This window comes from Cavia porcellus, unplaced genomic scaffold, assembly GCF_034190915.1.
Source record: "Cavia porcellus strain 051 isolate PalLab524CR breed Dunkin Hartley unplaced genomic scaffold, mCavPor4.1 scaffold_5, whole genome shotgun sequence".
NCBI lineage: Eukaryota > Metazoa > Chordata > Mammalia > Rodentia > Caviidae > Cavia > Cavia porcellus.
Window position 1 is genome coordinate 95588502 of NW_026947488.1, and position 19181 is coordinate 95607682.

The 19181-nt window shown below is 46.1% G+C and overlaps 1 protein-coding gene across 3 annotated transcripts in view; it reads left to right on the top strand.

Annotated features, from left to right (window-relative positions):
* Cds1 (CDP-diacylglycerol synthase 1) overlaps positions 1 to 19181 on the top strand; it is a 63581-nt gene that overhangs the window by 23040 nt on the left and 21360 nt on the right. For all 3 annotated transcript variants that reach the window (XM_063249358.1, XM_063249356.1, XM_063249357.1), the window contains 3 exons: positions 6927 to 7023; positions 12594 to 12691; positions 13673 to 13812. In XM_063249358.1, the coding sequence (XP_063105428.1) occupies positions 6927 to 7023; positions 12594 to 12691; positions 13673 to 13812 (335 nt within the window). The remainder of the gene's footprint in view (positions 1 to 6926; positions 7024 to 12593; positions 12692 to 13672; positions 13813 to 19181) is intronic.

Sequence of the window (19181 nt, forward strand, 5' to 3'; positions counted from 1 at the left end):
GGCAGGTAGGACGTGGAGAACAGGGACTCTGTTGCATGTCACAGAGCAGCCTCTCACAGCACAGAGAGATGTGGCCCAGGACATCCCTGGTGACTAGGCTGAGGGCGCCCAGAACATCCATGGTGGCCTTTCCAGTGCACTGGACACCACGTTGCCTTCTTCCTCCCAGAGAACCCGCCCACCCTTGCCCACTCCAGAGCTCCAGACCCCTGCTGTCAGTCATGGCCCCAACATCCTGACCCAACTTCCTGGGATCTCTCTGCACCCTTAGGTGCACTGCCGTGCACCTCCCCACTTCCTGGTGATCATGCTGCCTGTGCCTCTAGGAAAGCAATTTCTAAAAATCTTTTCACTAACTTTTAAAATAAAAACAGCTTCCTAGCTGTAGTAACAGCAAGACATTTTGTACCACGTAGCAGTTTCAACAGTAAGTGTGTAAGAGGATTAGTGTGTGTGTGTGTGTCTGTGTGTGTGTCTGTGTGTGTCTGTGTGGTGCTGGGGACTGAACCCAGGGCCTCATGCCTGCCAAACACAGGCTGTACCTCAGAATTGATCCCCGGATCATGTTTAAGGGTACTGCTGCTTGATCATGAGCTCCTCAAATTTAATTCCTAGCAGGTAAGAGCCCAGGGCTCTGCATTGGAACGCTTTCCTTTATCTAAAACCAGCTGCAGGTGGTGCAGCAGCAGGATGAGCTGCTGTCAGATCAGGGCTCCCCTGATGTAACCACCAGAGCACATGGCAAAGGAAACCAAGAGCTGTGGGCCCGGAATAGCGCCCACCCCCTCCTCAGGCCTGGGCCGCAGTGGTCAGCTCTCCCCACACAGCGGTGTGAATCTGGTGCTCCTGTCCTAAAGATGGTCTCCGGCTGTGTGTTGTGTTCCCCAGTGCCCCCAAGACAGGGCTGAGGGGTGAGGCCTGATAGAACAAGAGCCCCCTCGTGAGTAGCAGGATGTCATCGCCATGGGCCAATCCAGGTGACACTGGAGAGTTTGTTGCAGAATGAACTTGGCCTCATGCTCACTCACCACCTTTTTGCTTCCCTGTGAGCTGGAGCAGAGGCTGACCAGGGGCCACCCTGGGTGTAGGACCCAGCCTCCAGCCCAGGAGAAGTGAACCTCTCTTCTTCCTGTGTTCAGCAACAGAGACCAGTTTAGGACACAGTGTGCATGGGCGTAACCACTATGCCAGATATATACTCATCCTCTGTGTGCTCAGCATTCTTGGGAAACTTAGAGGGGAGCCATTTAATAGTAGGGGGACAGAGTCTTTGCTCTTGATGGGAGGCAGCCGTTTTCAGGGAAGGGAAAGACACCCAGATAGGTGCGTTCTTCATCGGCTCAGTGTTTGGCTGTCGTGGAACTTTGAAAAGTGCTGTGAAGAGGGTGGCTCTCCAGTTTGAAGTCCCCATTCCCTAGTGCTCCAAGTTAGGCCTGCTGGATGTTGGTCATACCTGTCTGGTACTAGTTTCTGGCATTTTCGTTCTCTGGAAGAGGGTCTCGCTGGTTGTGTTCCCAACAGTCCTAAGGAAGAGCTGATATGCATCTGGGCTTTGTGCAGACAGGACAGGAGTATTATCTGTGGCTGGCTTAAAGTCCTTTATTTACTTTGACCAGCTTGGAGACTTAGCCCAGTTTCCTAATCCATTCATTAATCCACAAACAGGTCTGTCTGTAAAACTGAATGGACCCTCAAGTGTAGCAGACTTCATTCTGTACCCATTTTTTGTGCTGTAAACATGACATTTATGGTCACATAAAAAAGGCACAAATCTGTATAGGTAAGTAGAGAGGGAAGTAGATCTGGGTGCCTTTGAAGAGCCTTGGGAGCTAGAAAGAGCATGAACGTACATTGTTGTCATTTTAGATCTTTGAGTACAGAAGTGACATGATAAAAAGGCTGTGTGGATCGGTATGTGTGCCACCTAGGACGTGATTCAAAGCAAGGAATATGACCACTGCCTCATGAACGGATAACGGCAGCTGCTACTTCTGTTACAATACAGAAGGAGGACGTGAAGCACATGTATGCACTTTAAATTTTAAGTAGAATAAAACATTTTTGTGACATTTTTATGTAGTAAGTAGCTACATTTATTTTTTTTTCACTATGGTATGATACCTTAATTTTATTTTTTAAAGAGAATAAAACAAAACAGAACAAAGCAGATCAGAACAGAACAATGAAAGTAGCACAGGACTTCAAAACAAGACAACAGAAAATCAACAGAGGCTACCGTAATGTCTCTTTGTTTTCTTCAAAATAGCTGTCCACACCTTCATACACAATAAAATCAAACAAAATAGTTTGACTCATCTAAACAAAAGAATGAAACATGACTTTGAAACAGGATAACAGGAAATGAACAATGGTTACTATAATTTCTCATTTTCTTGTTCATACCTTCACACATAATAAAATCAAACAAAATAAAACAATAAAACCAATTAAACAAAGAAGAAAAGCATTATAGGACTTCAAAATAATAGGAAACCAGCAGTAGTTAACATTATACATCCAACTGTGTTCAAAATAGCTGCCCATATCAGACTCTGTAAAATCTAACAAAGCAAAACAGAGCAAAACCAAACCTAACAAAATTATGAAAACCATACAAACGTTCAAGGCAAGACAATAGGAAATTAACAGTGGTTACCACCTTCCCCTCCTCGGGGTTTCCTCCTCTATCTCTTTCGTATCTACTGTGCTTTTTGAATTCCACTAACTCTGGCTTTTAGGCTAGGGTTCACCTATGTGAGTTCAAACCATTTCGCCCATGAACATGGTATCCAGTTACATCCATTTACCTACAAGAGCCTCGAGATATCCTACTTCATAGCTGTGTAGCTTTCCAGGTAGGAAAATACCATATCTTTCTTACCCATTTTGCGGTTCACAGGCAGGTTACTCTTGCTTTTTTTTTTTTTTTCCTAGCCTCCTGTCATATGGAACGATTGTTTTCTCTCCTTTGTCAATCTATAAATTTCCTTTCCAGTTAAGTATATTTTTGTATACAGTATATTGATGGATCTTGTTTCTTCATCTACTCTCCCTGGGTTTTTTTTTTTTTTTATTGGTGAATAGGGGCCATCTACATTTATGGTTCCAATGGCATACCCTGGTTTATCTCTGTCATGCTGTCTTCCTGCTGTTCACCCCATCTTGGTTGGCGATCCTCTTCTGCTGTTGTTCCTGGAACCATGGTCATTTTTATCTTTCTAGAATATCCGTTAGCACTCTTTGAAGGGTTGGTTTGGTGGTCATGAATTCCTTCAGTTGTTCTTTATCATGGAACTATCTTGTTTTTCCATCAATTTTAAAAGATAGTTTTGCAGTGTACATCAATCTTGGTTGGAAGTTGTTTTCTTTCAGGATCTGAAACACTTCACTCTTAACTCTTTTTGACTTGATGGTTTGTGTTGACAAGTCTGCCATGATTCTGATTGGCTTTCCTTTATAAGTACTGTTTCATTCTCTAACAGCTTTTAATATTTTGTTCTTGTATTGAATTTCTGGGATCATGATTATTATATGTCTGGGTGTAATTTAGTTTGGTTATGGCTAGTTGGAGTTCTATATGCCTCATGTATCTGCATGCCAGACCCTTTCCCTATGTTTGGGAAATTTTCTGTTATTACTTCTGTAAATAGCCTTTTTATTTCATTTGTGTGAACCCTGCCTTTTCACTTGTATCTGTCACTCTTAAATTATTTTTCTTTGTGTCATTTTGTAGCCCTTGAATTGTTATTTCTTAGTTTCTTGTTTTTTAAGAGATCTTTCCTTTTACGATCGCTAGTTGTAACCCTGTCTTCAAGTCTATCTTCAGTCTCTTTCAAGCAGTTTTGCCAGCTTTTGGTTTTTTAATTTCTTGGATTTCTCTTTGAATCTGTTTCATGCATTGTAATTGCTTCTTATATGGTTCATTCAAGGTTTCCATCATTTTTCTATGCTCTTTTTAAAATCTATGTCTTCTTTAGATATGCTGAGCAATTCTTTCATTATGTTTGTGATTTCTTCTTTTACTCAAGTCATTATTACTGACCTGATTACTTTTACAGTCTCATGAAGTTGTTTCCTTACTTCAGTTGCTGTCCTCTCAGATTTCAGGTGTGTGACTTCCATTTTCTTCCATGTCTTGTCTCCCGACTTGTTCTCTGTGGGCTGGAGGTCTGAGATTGCCTTTTGCTCCTTCATCTTGACATTCTCTTGGGTTCCCCCCAAGCTGGTTGTGGGGTCCCAGGCCCGTCTCACATTGGCTACCCCTCCAGGGATTAGGGGAATAAGACAGGCACCTGGGTTTCTCTGAACTCAGGTTCCCAGCGCAGAGGGAGGGCATGAGGGCGGGCTTCTCCAGACCTGTGCAGCTACACTGGGGCTCCCCCAATGGCCAGGGGTGCATGATGGTAGGGCTGCTTCTCTCAGCCTGTGTGTCTACACCAGGACTCTCTCGATGGCAGACACACAGGGGTGTGTTTGTCTGATTCTCTCTGTGGATGCGGACTGCCCACAGGAAGCAGGGTCTCCGTTGGAGGCTGGTAGGTGCATGGGGCTTACTGGGTGTGTCTCCCTGCCCTCTCTGGCTGCTCGTGGGAAGCAAGCCTTCTGATGGCGGCAGCCAACAAGCAGAGTGGATCTGGCTGCGTCCCCCTGCTGGAGCTCAGTGCCTTTATTTTATAGAAAAAAATAGAACTATATTTCTTAGCGTAATAGAATAACAATAGAAAATATATTGAGTACTGTTATCTTTAGAGTAGTTACTCAGAGTACAAGATTTGGGCATAAAAAATTCTCTAAACCATATTAGCATAAACTTTTCAGTGAACTAAGAGAAACTGTCAGTATACCTGTCTTGTATTTTGCTTTCTTTTCTATTTCTTCCTTCCCTCTTGGTTCCATCCTAGTTCTTTTTACCTTTCGAAAAATTTCTTCTCATTTCACAATGTCTGTTGCACATTTTGAACCTTATTCCTTCTTCCAGTTTATCACACCAGGGAGACAATACAATGTTTATGTGTGTGATTTTGATTTATTTCACTTATGAGTATGGTCTCTGGTTGCATTCATTTTCCTGTAAAAGCCTCAAGTGTATCCTTCTTTATGACTGCATGGTACCCTGTTGTATAAAAATACCACATCTTTTTGTCCATTCTTTGGTTGATAGGCATTTGAGTTGTTTCCAAGACTTCATTCTTACAAACTGTGCTGCTGGAAAGGGTGCACATATATTTCTGTGATCTGATGTTTTTAATTCTTCTGGAAAGATAACCCTAAAGAGGAATAGCTGGATCAAATGGGGCCTCTAATCCTAGTTTTTTGAGGAATCTCCACACTGATTTCACAGTGGTTGCCCCAGTCTGCACGCCCACCAACCGTGGAGAAGGGTTCCTTTTTCCTCACAGCTCCTTCAGCATTTTAGGGGAGGTTGTTTTTTTTTTTTTTGGTACCAGGGATCGAACTCACGACCTTGTGCTTGCCAGGCAGGCATTTGTGCCACTAAGCTAAACCCTTGGCCTAATAATAATCTTAAGATCAGAAATCATCAGTATATAGCTGCATTCATAAATTTTTTTTTCTTAAAATAGAAATAAAACTTTGTAAATGGGGAAAGGGATGGAAGGGAAGGCAGGGGAATGGGAAAAAAAGCATCAAGTTCTGTCATATAGAATTACAGATTCTCTGTGATGAATGTGATCATTGTACCTAAAATGTACCATTAAATCTAATTGGAAAAAAAGGTTTTCTCTTTGTTCTTTTTTGGGAAAGGGGGAGGCCTGTGTTGTGTTGTGTTTTGTTTTGTTTTGCTTTGTTCTGTTTAATGGTGTCGGAAATCAAACTCAGGACCTCACGCTTCCCAGGCACGTGCTGTGCCACTGAGCTAAATTCCCTGCCTCAGCACTGGGTTTGCTGGTGTTGCCCAGACTGACCTTGAACTCCTGGGCTCAGGAGATCCACGTGCCTCCCTGTCTGGCTTAAAAACCCCTAGATGACTGTAGAGGTCGTTACCCAAGAACTAGAATTGTCTTGGTTGAGTCATACAGTGGCTGCCAACATGTACTGTGCTGTGGTCACTTAGGACAGGGCTCTTGATAGGGGATGTGAGGAGAGGATGATGCAGGAGGGAGGCTGTGCCTGGAACAGAGAAAGGGCCAGGACAGGAATGTGCTTTTCTTTCTCCTCGAGGCTCTGGCCCTAATGAAAGTGCACAGGAAAGAGCCAGGTGTGGTGGCTCATGCCTATAATCCCAGCACTTGGGAGGCTGAGGTGGGAGGATCGTTGCGAGTTCCAAACCAGCCTGGGCTATAAAAGTGAGCTCAAGGCCAGCCTGGACTACATAGCGAAACCCAGTCTCAAAAAAGACAAAAAAAAAGAAAAATAAAAAAAAATAAAATGCACAGGCAGCGTGCACTGACAGAGGAGATGCACTTTGCTGGCCTAGCCAGTGACCTCCTGCACACACGGGCACTGCTACGGCACTCACAGCCATCCCTGTGCCTCCATGCTATGCTTTTCTTTTATAGTTTTTTCTCAGAGGCAGGCTCTGCTGCCTGTAGCATCTTCTCAATCCTCACTGTCTCCCTCTCGTGTCTTGAAGCACTGAGGAAAGAGGGCAGTCTCTTCCCTGGAGCATTTGTCTGGGCCTGTGCCCCCATTGGGGTGTACAGCTCCCGTCTGCAGGGCCCCCTCGCCTGCACACTCAGCACGGAGCCCTGTCCCTGGGTACCACAAACTGCTTATTTTCCTCACCTCCCATAGCAGGTTAGTTTTGCTCTCAGTGAGCAGCTGTACTGATGCTTGTTTCTGTGTTGGTATTGGTGATGTGAGGGCAGCTGCTCCCAATTTCCTCAGCCTGGCGACTCACTACTGTAACCCCACGGAGAGCTTTCCAAGTCCGTGAAATCCTAACCTTGAGAATGTCTTCATTGCAGGTGGAAAAACTGGTGGATCCGGGGGATCCTCACGCTGACCATGATCTCTCTGTTCTTCCTGACCATCTACATGGGGTCCTTCATGCTGATGCTGCTGGTGAGTGGCTCGTTTTCCGCCCTGCCCTCCGTTTGATGTCTCAGCATTTACATGACTCAAAAAACGGGAGCGTGTCATTGAAAAGGTCATGACATGGACTCATCCATGCAGTGTCCCTTCCACAGGGAGCAAGTGCACGTGATAAACACACATCTGCATGTCACATGCTAAACATCAGGTGTGACAGAAACACATGCCCAGCTTTACCACATATGTGACTGTAACCAGATCCCTGACTTGGAAAGAACACAGCAAGTGACAGACAGATAAGCAGGGAAGTAGAAGGAGAGAAAGCCCCGTGACACAGCACGTTGGGAGATCCCAGGAGAAAATCTAAAGGAGGGCGAGGACCGGCTTCTGAAAGTGATGCACATGCTGAGCTCAGAGGCCAAGGCAGAAGGCGTGCCAGGGCCGGCCCCTGGGCAGCACCAGAGACTGTGAGAGGCTGTGGTTCCTGGAAGGTGGCGGGGTTGAGGAAAGAGTGTAGAGAAGCCACTCAGGGCGTCTGGGATCTTGTCATTACAGAAAACCCAGCAAGTCGGTTAACAGGTGTCTGCAAGATGCCAGCTGCATGGTATGCTGGGCCCCACCCTGGGATTAGCAGAGGGAGCCTAGTGAAGTGGCCTGTCCGTGCCCCCGTGGAGCTTGCTATTGGTAGGGAGTTGGAGAGACACAGAAAGTGCAGTGACATCTGAGAGGAAAGCGTAGGTCCGGGAGCACCTTAGCTGCAGGGGGAGGGTGATGGGGGTAGAGGTGGGGAGAAGCCTGGGGAAGCAAGGTCTCTGCTGACCAGGGGATACACCTGCAAGGGCCACAGTGATGGAGCCAGGCAGTGGGTGACAGCAGATTCAGCTCCTTTAAGCATGCCGCACCTCCAAGCCCAGCAGGGGCAGCAGGAATCATGGCATGCGTGGGGGGGCGTGTGCCAAGCCCCACCCCCACCCCCCACCCCGCACAGTGATGAGAGCTGAACATAATGCTTTGTTGGTATTATTACTACCCAACACTGAGCTGGGAACACGGCCAAACATCTGCTTCCCCAGCTCTACCCTGCCACAGCGGCGCCCTGCACCCTGGCCCAGCCGGGCTGGCCTTTCCGTGGTTTTGCCTCGCACCTACCCGCCTGCTTGTTCTCGGGCTGTGTTTCCCACCTGAGAAATGAGTCCTTCCCTCATCACCCTCATCATGACAAGCTCTCCTTGTTATTTTATGAGCAATTAGTTGTGCAGCAAAAGCAGACCTGACACAGAGCTCACTGCTTCAGGATACCTGCAGGTGCCTCAGAGCCCTTTTTACTTTGGAGTGGCCGCAGCACTCACCTCTCCATCCCTGCAGCTGCCGGGCCTGGGGCCGCGGGCACTTCAGGAGCTGCACGCAGAGCCCTTCCTGGTGGACTGAGTGACCGTCAGCTGCCCAGAGAAGAAGGCACTAGGCCATGTTGCAGAGGCCAGAGCCTTCCGGGGCAAGGGGGCAAGGGTCACCGCAGACAAGAACCCAGCAGCCAGGCCCTCTGGGAGAGGAGCCCAGGCTTTCAGCCTGGAGGGACAGATGAGGGCCAGATTCTGCCAGACCTCAAAACAACCATGGGGAAGTTTGGTTTTTACTTAGTGGAAAGCACTGAGGAGCACTGCAAACCTTAGAGATCATCAGAGTCACTCCCCACGGGGCAAGATTGTGACCTGAGCAACATACACATAGCACCAGGGCCGGGGCGCTGTGACATGGGTGGCCTGGTGGTCTCACTGCTGTACCCACAGTGTGGTGTCTGGGGCAGGGCTGCATGGCTGGAGACTGATTTAGCATCTCTTGTGACAAAATTCAAAACAGCTCAGAGAATACTCAGGCACATTTAAATTTTAATACTTTAAAAGACAGCCCTGAAACTCCGTAGTACACTTGGCTTTTTAAAATCTTTTTGTACTGTGAAAAATATACTTTCATGGTAAGGTATTTACTTCAGTTGGTGAGTTCAGTCAGAGAAGAAAATAAGAATGTTAAAGGTCTATATAATACTTGAACTGTTACCGATTATTTAAGTTTATTGCACATAATATATGCATACACATACTATTTTCTATGATATGTATGCTAAGGGAGTAGGAATAACATGTGGAATTTGGTACTCAACGCATACTGTTTTAAAGTCCTTTTTCCTATTCATATCAATGATTGATCATTTACATTTTGAGAAGAACATACTACCCCAAGCTTGCAGCTGCTGTATCATGTCAGCTCTCGGTAATGACTAATTCATGAGAGTGTCGTGAAAAGCATCCTCGTAGAAAGTGACAGCTCCTCTCAGAGGGACTCTTTAAGAAGAGCGTTGTACTTACTTGGTGACAGTTCCTCAGTTGATGCATTCCCAATTTAGAATTACACTGGGTGATGTAGCTATTCAAACACATTTGGATTTAAAAGCAGATGTGAGTTTATAAAAGAGACTGCAAGCCAGGCGTGGTGACACTCCTGTAATCCCAGCACTCAGGAAGCTGAGGCAGGAGGATCATTGCAAATTCGAGACCAACATGGGCTACAAAGTGAGCCCAAGGCCAGCCTGAATCACACAGCAAGAGCCTGTCTCAAAATGACAAAATAAAGGAATAAAATAAATAGAAGATACTGTAAGTAGTTCTCCCAGTCTTTTTGGAAACTACCATAAAATTAAGTAGATATTATTTATTTTCAATCAGTCTGGATTTTTTTTTCCATTGTGAGAATTGAACAAGTACTGTATATTATTTTTGCAAATAACTAATTTAGGGGCTAGCGATTTAGCTTAGCGGCATAAGCACCTGCTTTGCAAGCACATGGTCGTGAGTTTGATCCCTGGTACCAATAAAAAAAAAAAAAAAAGAAAAAGAATTTTAAAAATGTTTACAGTCTTTGGTACTGGAGGTTGAACCTAGGGTCTTTACACTGAGCTACATCCCTGCATCCTTACAAGATTAGTTTTGTAGAAAGATTCCCAAAGTAAAACCTGATACTTGTGTTTGGCTACTCCAGGATCACTGCAGTTTGTACTCAGAATGCCCCAGTGTCCATGTGCCTCCCACCCGGCCACCCGCCTGCATCTGCGTGCTCTCTTCAGCCTTTCTTGGTGGGATTCTCTGTTTCCTTCAGTCCCCATCACCCAGCCACACCAGGACCCACCTCTTCGGCAGCTTAAATACAGGGTGCTGGCGCTAACTGGGGAAGGACCTCGCGTGTCTCTGGTTGCACCACTGTGGCCACCTCAGGGGCCTGAACTGATTCAAAGTGGTTCATTTTCATGCTCATTTTGACTTGGGAAGAGCAGAAGCAGTGGTGCCAGCTGCCGTGTGTAAGGTGGCTAGGAGAAGCCTGACGTTTCTGGGCGTCTCTTTTTCCCCTGACTGGTCTGGGCCACAGTGGTCACTGCGTTCTTGCTCATCCTCAGGGCACTCACAGAAGAGGATGTCAAAGTGTTTCAGGAAGTAGCCCTGGGAGAGAGGAGCATGGGAAGCACGGCAGAGGGCTCTGGGGGGATCCCTGCCATGTGTCTCGCCCTGTAATGGACACGCTCCCTCACACTGTGGTCGTGCCTTGGACTTTGTCTTCCAGCCTGTCCAGTCCTGGTCTGCTGCTCACTCAGTTCATACTCAGTGGGCCTGTATCACGTCACTGGCCTGTTCTCACGCCCTCCCTTCCACACCCAGGCCCAGTGCTGTCCCCACCCCACCTGTTGTTGGGGCAGCAGTTGTCCTGGCAACCCCACACTACCTCTCACTTGCTGTGTTGCGTCACAACCTGCACACACTCACCCCCAGGGCCCAGCACGGCCATCCCATCCTGGCCACAGTGTGCATCCAGGCATCAGCGGTTGGCTGTTCCGCTGTGAGCATCCTCCTTGGAGACACAATGCCCTGTGCATCTCTGCGGGTCCTCAGGGCCCAGCGGAGTCGGAGGTAGAGGGGTGACTGCTGTTAGGCCCTGGAGACGCTGCTGAGTTCTGCAGAGTACACGTTCTCAGTATCACGCACAGGTGACCCTCGATGTGCGATCACCTTGCCCTGGATAATGCACATATGTTAGGGTTTTAACTCTAGTGCTTTGAGGTCCCAATTTTCGGTTTTCCCAGGAGTTTTATGCTAATTTTCCTTGCAAGTTATAATTGGTAATCATATAAATATACATGCTGTGAGAAGCGCCTTCTTCCCTGCCTCTGTGAGACTCAGGTGTGGTGCCGTTGGCTGTGCTGAAGCCAGTATTGCACCCGGGCATCGTCTCAGTGTACTTGGTGTTTCAGGGTCTCTTCTGGTCTATAAATACTATAGCATTGACATTTTATCTGAACACAGAGCACTGTCCTCCTGATTTTTAAAAATGAATTTTGACATTACACACAAAGGTTATTTGAAGAGCAACACTGAAATATCCTCTTGGCTTATGACATACTTAGGACTTTATACTACAGACTCTTTACAGAAACTGAGTGTGATATTTATCACATGGCTGAGGGAACACATTCACTTGTTAAGTACATGGTGGGACCCATGGTCAGTATAATGGGGAAGAGTAAGAATATCATGAATGGTAAGTTTCGGAAAGATGATTTGTGGAAACCCTGAAACTGTGAAGCATGTCCTCAGACTGAAATTTCTAAGCTTTTTCTGTAAAGGGTTAGATAGTAATACTTCTCTTGGACTATGGTTCCGCCACATGATTTTTTCTTTTTGTTTTAAAAACTCTTTAAAATGATGAAAGAAAAGAAGACTATTCTTAGCCCAAGGGCAATGCAATTGAGAGCCCTTGGCGTGTTCTCTGGAGTAAAGGGGTCCCCTGCATCCCCTCAGATTCTAAGAGCTGATGGCACGAAGGGTTTCACTCCTCACGTGTGCTTTTGGTCTTGGAACTGACTGGAGCCAACACCTAGTGAGATACTCACTGTGGAGGGGCTTCCACCCGATCAGTCGATGCGGCAGGTTGAAGGACTGTAAAGGCACCCTGCGCAAACAGAGGTGTGTAAGCTCCCTGGCCTGGCCTGGGGGAGGTGGCAGGTGGGAAGGCAGCGTATTCCTGTGGTTGCACTGCTCAGCTTGGTCAGAGCTACTGTTGGCTCCGCTGTGGGAAAGAAAAGACCATTCCTTCCCTTCCTGACTGGGTAGAGCTGTTCTACCTGTCTGTCTGATGGTGTGTGTGTCCTTTGTGAGTCTGTAGCGTATACAGCTGAAGGTAGCTGTACATACAGGAAACCTTTCATGGGTCATCACTTTCTCAGGTAACTCGAGACAAAATAAAAAAACTAGACCAAAAGCCTAAGACTCAGGAGTGATGGGTAAGGCATAGTAAAGTGACCAAGCAGCCCAGATCCTTGAACTTTTAGCTCCAGTGCTGCCTCCCCACCTGCAAAGCCCCCCCTCCAGGGCTTTTTGAATGAAGTTTTTTTTGCCCCTCTAGAGTATCACTTGATGTTAGAGACAGTGAGTACTGCGTTTTTGCTATTTTAGAATAATTAAAAATTAGACTGTAAAATACATGTGATAAGTTGCTTTTAAATGATTTCACACCAGTGTAAACATAAAGAAATAGGTGTTAATGTCTTATTGTTTCAGGTTCTGGGCATCCAAGTGAAGTGCTTCCACGAAATCATCACGATAGGTTACAGAGTCTACCATTCTTACGAGCTTCCGTGGTTCAGAACGCTCAGCTGGTGAGTGAGTGTGGGACCATTTCAGCTGGGAACGGGCTTCGTTTCTACAGTTTGTAAAAGGTGCAGCCTGGTTGGCCGATAGCCGTTCAGCTTCCATTATAGATCGATTTTGGTGAATGATAAAAGAATAGAAATTTTAAAAGAAGAAAATCACCTTTAGTACTCTCTAATGTGACTTTTTAATCTCTCTTCAGTCTTTGTAAAGATATCTAAACATTCTTTCTTTAAAAAATGTCAGTGTTGTATCAAACACATTTTATATACTTCATGATCATAATTTATCAGAAGTTTACTTATAATCTTTTGCTTTATTTCCCCTCAGTTGACATGAGAACAAGTAATTTAAAGTGTTAAATTGTTAAATTAAAGTGTTAAATTTCCCCTGTCCGCTGGTCCAGCCACAGCCCTCACCCTTGGGATCTCTCTGGCAGACTTTTCCTGACCCATCCTCTGTGCTCTATCACCAGAGTCTGTGGGGTCACCTCGCCCCGAGGGAGAACCACACCCCTCACCCTTCCAGAACGGGCAGGCAGGGGACAGGCGGCTTAGGGCATTTTACAAGGTGGCTCCTGGAGGGTTTGACCTGCTGCTCAGTCCCATCCTCCGGTGTCCTCCAGGGTACACTGCTCACCTGTGGGCAGTCAGAGCAAAGGGCCAGTGGGGACCCCATGCCTGTGGGGTGGTGGCAAGGTGGGCTGGGGTGATGTCTGGAGAGCTCTGTGTGAAAACTCCTTACAGCTGGGAGCGAGCGGGGAGGGGTTGGTTTCATTGTGTGTGTGTGTGTGTGTGTGCAATGAATGAATTAAAGGCATGAACTACACTGAGTAGATTGCTTTTGACTGATAGGGTTGAAATTAAAAATCAAGAAATAGTTCGGTGCAGTGTACTGGAGTTGTCCTTTGGAACTGTCATTGAACATCTGTTGAGTTTGAGGGGCGAAGGCTTCAGAAGTGAAAAAAGGTAACTGTCTGTCACTCCTAGGTACTTTCTCCTGTGTGTGAACTACTTCTTCTATGGAGAGACTGTTGCTGATTATTTTGCTACATTCGTTCAGAGAGAAGAACAACTTCAGTTCCTTATTCGCTATCATAGATTTATATCGTTTGCCCTCTACCTGGCAGGTACGTGGCGGTGTCTCTCTGTATCGGTAGCTATCATTTTCCATGCCTAGTTGTACTTTGCTCTTTATATTCATTATCTTTTTATTTGTTACATTGTAGTCCAGTCTTCTTTATAATTGTTTCTCATGTACAAAGCTATCGCTTCCATCATGGTCTTAAGTAGCACTTAGATCCTGAGGGTGGTTTAAAAAGTGCTTCATAAGCAGTCTTCTACAGCTTTGAAAACTTGCTTGTGCAAATGGAAGGAACTGTAAAATATATAGTGATGACTAAACTATAAAGAAACCTTGATATATATATCAAGAGAAGCAAAAGGGAGCCCACAGAGAGCAAGCACTTTGTCCTAGAAAACAGAGCTTCCATATAGAATTGGCATAATTGGTTTTCCTGATGTGATTTATTGAATATGCAGCTTTGTTTATCGTGTGCTATACCACATGTTTTCATTCTCACAGATTAAAAATCAGGTATCTAAACCAGATGTAGTGGTGCATGCCTATAGTCCCAGCACTGGAGGCTGAGGCAGGAGGATCCTTGCAAGTTTGAGACCAGCAGCCTAGGCTCCTAGGCTACAGAGTAAGCTCAGGCCAGCCTAAACTCCATAGCAAGACCCTGTGTTAAAAAAAAAAAATCAGATATCTAGGGTAAAGTTAGTGTTAACATTTCTTCTCTGTAAAATTTTGCCAGTTGTAAAAGAGATCTCTAAGAAGTACATTTTAGATGTCATCTTCAAAGGCCAGGGGAAATCCTAGCTCTGCCATGTCAAGTAAAACCCGGGAAATTTCATTCATCCCTCTGACCCTTAGAGGTAATATTTGTTATCATTATTATTATTTTCACTTTTAAAGAAGGTAGTGCAGTGTGCTTATGAGTGTTTACTTCCCCTGTGCCCATATGCCCGGCTGCGTGGGCCTTCCACCCTCTGCCCTCTGCCTGAGATGCAGCAGGCCAGGGTTTGTGTCCTGTGTTGCTTGTAGTGGCTTCCTGTGAGATTCACACAGAGGGTGACTGACTAACACTCTCCCATTTCTGGAGATACAGAGTCGCTTGCTTCGGCTGGGCTTGGGCGTTCTCCTAGGGCGCCAGCCTTTGCCCATCTTGGTCTTCTCTGTTCCTAGACAGCCCCTGGCACTGCCCGGGTCTGTGTCTCCCAGCTTAGTTCTCTCTGTTCTTGTGGATTTTCACCTTCATTTTTCTCAGGGCTATCAGCACAATACGACAGGGTGACAGAAATAAATGTCTCACTGTTTGCTTTGCCCTTGGCCTAACCAACTTACCGGTTTTTCTCGGAGCTGTGTACCTTGGCTGGGCTCCACTGTTCTCTAATCCGGAGCTCTCCTGTCGCGTTGGTGAGATAGAGGCCACTGCTAAAGTCACTGTATGTCCTGAGTGGGCCTAGCACCCAGGGAGGTCTCCCCACCCAGGCACAGGCAGGATCCACACACACCCCAGCGCACACACCTGTGCACAGCAAAACGTCAGACCAAGGAAATGCGCAGTGATATCACCTTGCCGCTTCCTGACTGTACTGCTGGCCCAAGATTCCTCACAGTACTGCAGAGCTTTCTGAGGCCGCTGTCCTCCCCTTGCCCTCTCTCTCCTCCCTCCTCTTGGTGTCTGTGGACAGGTCTCTGCACGGCTCCATCCGGCTCGCCTTTCCTGTCTGTAGCTCGCCTTTCCTGTCTGTAGCTCGTCTGCCCTGCTGTGCTGTGATATTTGCTGACAACCACACCAGCACACAAAGTGACACTTCCTCAGCTTCCTTTCCCTTTGCGGTGGCCATAATCAGTCCTTGAGAATCACTTCTCCATTTGGTGGGGACGGACAGCACTGTTTCACACCTCTGAACTGCTAGGAAGGAATCAGTTCTTTCCTTTTCCCCCAGTAGTGCACTGGTTTCTGCTGTATTCACATGTTGCCCTCCTGACTTAGGCTCACTGGGCCACGGGAGCTTGCTGGAGTCAGGCACTGAGCACATTTGTGGGTGCTGCGTAGGGCCAGGCAGAGTGTGGGTGCCGAGGGTGTCAGGTGTCAGAGCAGCACCAGGGCTTCTAAGTCCCCAAAGCTGTGAGGCCCACGCCTGCTAGTTCATTTTTGCACAAGGACAAGGGTCATCAGGGGCACGGAGCAGGGAACAAAATCCCTGCTCTAATAGGGGAGAGAAGGCGGAGAAGCCTTGGAGAAGACATGGCAGGTACCCTACAGGGCAAGCAGGACTGTGCCCGGAGGATCGCAGCACAGGGCATTCCAGGAGTGGGCAACAGCTATGCCAGGTGTGGGCTGAGAGGGGCGCATGTTTGGGGCCAGCCATAGGCATCAAAGGCGGAAGTGCGAGTAGGAGCCATTGATGGTGCCTGAGAAACAGCTTGGACCTTGTCCCTGGGAAATCTTTGGAGGATTTTATGTTACGGGATGATGATCAGATCCGTGATTGAGAAAGGATGGGCTGGGAAGCTCCTGCTGGAGGCAGGAAGCTCCTGCTGCAGTTCAGACGGACAACAGCGGGGCCGACTGCTCTTAGCACCAAGCAGACATAAATGAGAGAAATAAAGCTACCGTGAGCTGATCTTAGAGGCAACTGCTATGTATGAGAGTCTTGAAAAATTGCTTTTGTATTCCTTTAGTGGAATAAAATACAGGTTTTTTTGTTTCTTTGTTTTTGGGGGGTTTTTTTGGTCTTTTTCCTTTTTATTGGTACCAGGGATCAAACTCAGGACTGCCTGCTTACAAGGCAGGCGCTTATGCCACTGAGCTAAATCCCCAGCCCCAAAATACAGTTTTTAATTGAGGTAATTGTGTTGTTCACAAGCAGTCGTGTGAAATACTAATTCCCATTTAGTTTGCCAATTTTCTATCATTGGTAAAATTTTACAAAGCTATACCATCACACAAGAAATCAACATTATCAGCCTTAAGAATATACTCCTAAAATGCAGCCTCCTTGGAAACCAGAAAATGTGGGTTCAGGGATGTAACTTTAAATACAACACAAGCGCTGGATTCTGTGTCTTGTGTCAGTTTAAGTGTGACATGAAGGAGCTGGAGATTTAGCTCAGTGGCATAAGCGCCTGCCCTGCAAGCAGGCAGTCTCGAGTTCGATCCCCGGTACCAATTAAAAAAAAAAAAAAAGTGTAGCATGAAGATGGCCCTGTTAGACCATCAGCACCAACTGTGTCTCTGGTCCCCTTCATTCCCGGGCCTCAGTGTGGACCTGGCACTTAGGTTCCTAGCCACATCCCTTGGATGAGGGACTGGAAGGCTGAGGAGTGCACGGCCCGCACAGACCACTCTAAGGATGTCTCCTTAGCACCCCAGTTTGTTTGCTGCCTCAGGGTGGCTCTGGGATGATGAGCAACACCCCGAGCTCAGGCCAGCCGATTGCTGCTGGACTTGAAGGCTGGTGTGAACAAGCAGAGCACAAGCTACGTTGAGGTCTGTGTGCCTTGCACATTGCATTGTGGAAACTTTTGGAAGTTTCTGTTAAGTAATATTCTAGAGGTCTTGTCAAAAGTGCATTTTCCCGTAGTGGTCAAAGGAGTTTGGAAAATCAGTAGTTTAAAAGCAGGCAGCCCACACAATTTTGATGGCATTGAGTTCTACTAAAATAAAATGTAGATGTCTCTGAGGCTGACACCTCATCAGGGACCATAGGATGAAATGCTTGTCTCCTGAGATCTCAGGTGATGAGGACTAGGGTGTAGAAGTCACTCTTACATTTAGATAAATTTTGTAGAGTTAATTAGACCAAAAGCAGAGAAAAAAGCTAGGGAGACTGAACCTAACAAGGATTTTTCTCTAGACTCCCCCCTCCTTCCCCTTCCCCTTCTTCTTCCTCCCTCCTTCTCTTTCTCTCTTCTCTCTCCCTCTCTTTCTTCATATCTACCCCACACACACATGTATGTCCAGTGGATAGCAGTGTACTTGAGGTCCAAATATATCTCTCTTCATCAGTTTAGTGATACGGATTTGGTTCCGTAGAAGTCAGAGCAGCCATGAGCAGTGATGACTCATTAACTTCAGGTATTTGATCCATAAACTCATCTCTACCCATTTTGCGTAATATACATACTGTGTTTAACAAAGTTTTTCTTGCATTTATGTGAGCATGGCTGTTTTGATTTCTTGGCATCCATAAGGAGAGGGCAGGACTTGAATATAATGCTTTTGATTTGAGAACCTTACATTTGATGGACATGTAAAATTAACTTATAGCTAAAGTTTTGGATTCATGCACCTGGGGGGGGGGTAAAAAAAAAGGTTATAGCTAAAGTTAATATGTAATTAAGATTTTCCTCAGGCATTTTTGGTATCTTTTATACTGGAGGATCTAACAGTCTGTAAAGTCTGTATGCAGGCTAGTGGTCCAAAATGCACCTCAAACTCACCATTCTGAGCACTGTTTTGGTGGGGAGCTGACCTGCAGCAAAATGATAGACATTCACCCAATGCAAAGAGCGTGGGTTCCCTCCCCACATTGCAGAACAAAACAAAACAAAACAGTGCTACTGATGTAATGCTTGGTTTGCATGACCAGGTATACAGTACATGTTAACTTAGAACTTTTTGTATGCAGCTCAGTTATAATCTAGTATTGGAATAAATCATGCCACATACTGTAGCATGATTCTGAATTTATTAAATATGTTGTTAGGAATTTATAGAGTTTTAATGGTATAAGAAAGTGTCATGAAAAATGTAACCAAGGAAAAAATGAAGAAGGACGGTGGGTGTGGAAGCACACAATTTTAATCCTGGCAATCTGGGTGGCTGAGGCAGGAGGCTCACAAGATTAAGGCCAGCTTGGGGCCACGTGCCAGTTCAAGGCTAGCCTGGACTATATTATATAGTGAGCCCCTCTCTGCATCTCAAAAAAAAAAAATTGGTAAGCTCTACTATTTAAATCTGGGTCTATCCTAACGGTTAGTGTTGGAATTGAGGACTAATGCGTCTACTGAGTTTGTTAATCACTAATAATAAAATGTAACTGTATTTCTTCTAAATAGACTTCAAGTTCTTGAATAGCAGTGCCTATCTTACTCATTTTTGTGTCTTGTGTCTAGCACTATATAAATGTTTGGTAAATGTTTTTTATCATTTTTCCACTTTTCTGAATTTCTCTGCATCCTATCTGTCTTACTTTCTTGTTGCTGGGACAAAATACCTACCACCCACGTGTTAAAGGAGGGAGGAATCATTTTAGCTCACAGTGGTAGGGTTTTAGTGCAGAGTTGGCTGGCTATGAAGCATGGTGGCATGGCAGAGAAAAAGCAGTCCATGGCAGGGCAGGCAGCACGCAGCTGAGATTTTCCTCTTCCCATTTTTACTCCATCCAGGCTACGAGCCCTTGGTTGGTGCCACCCACACCAGAC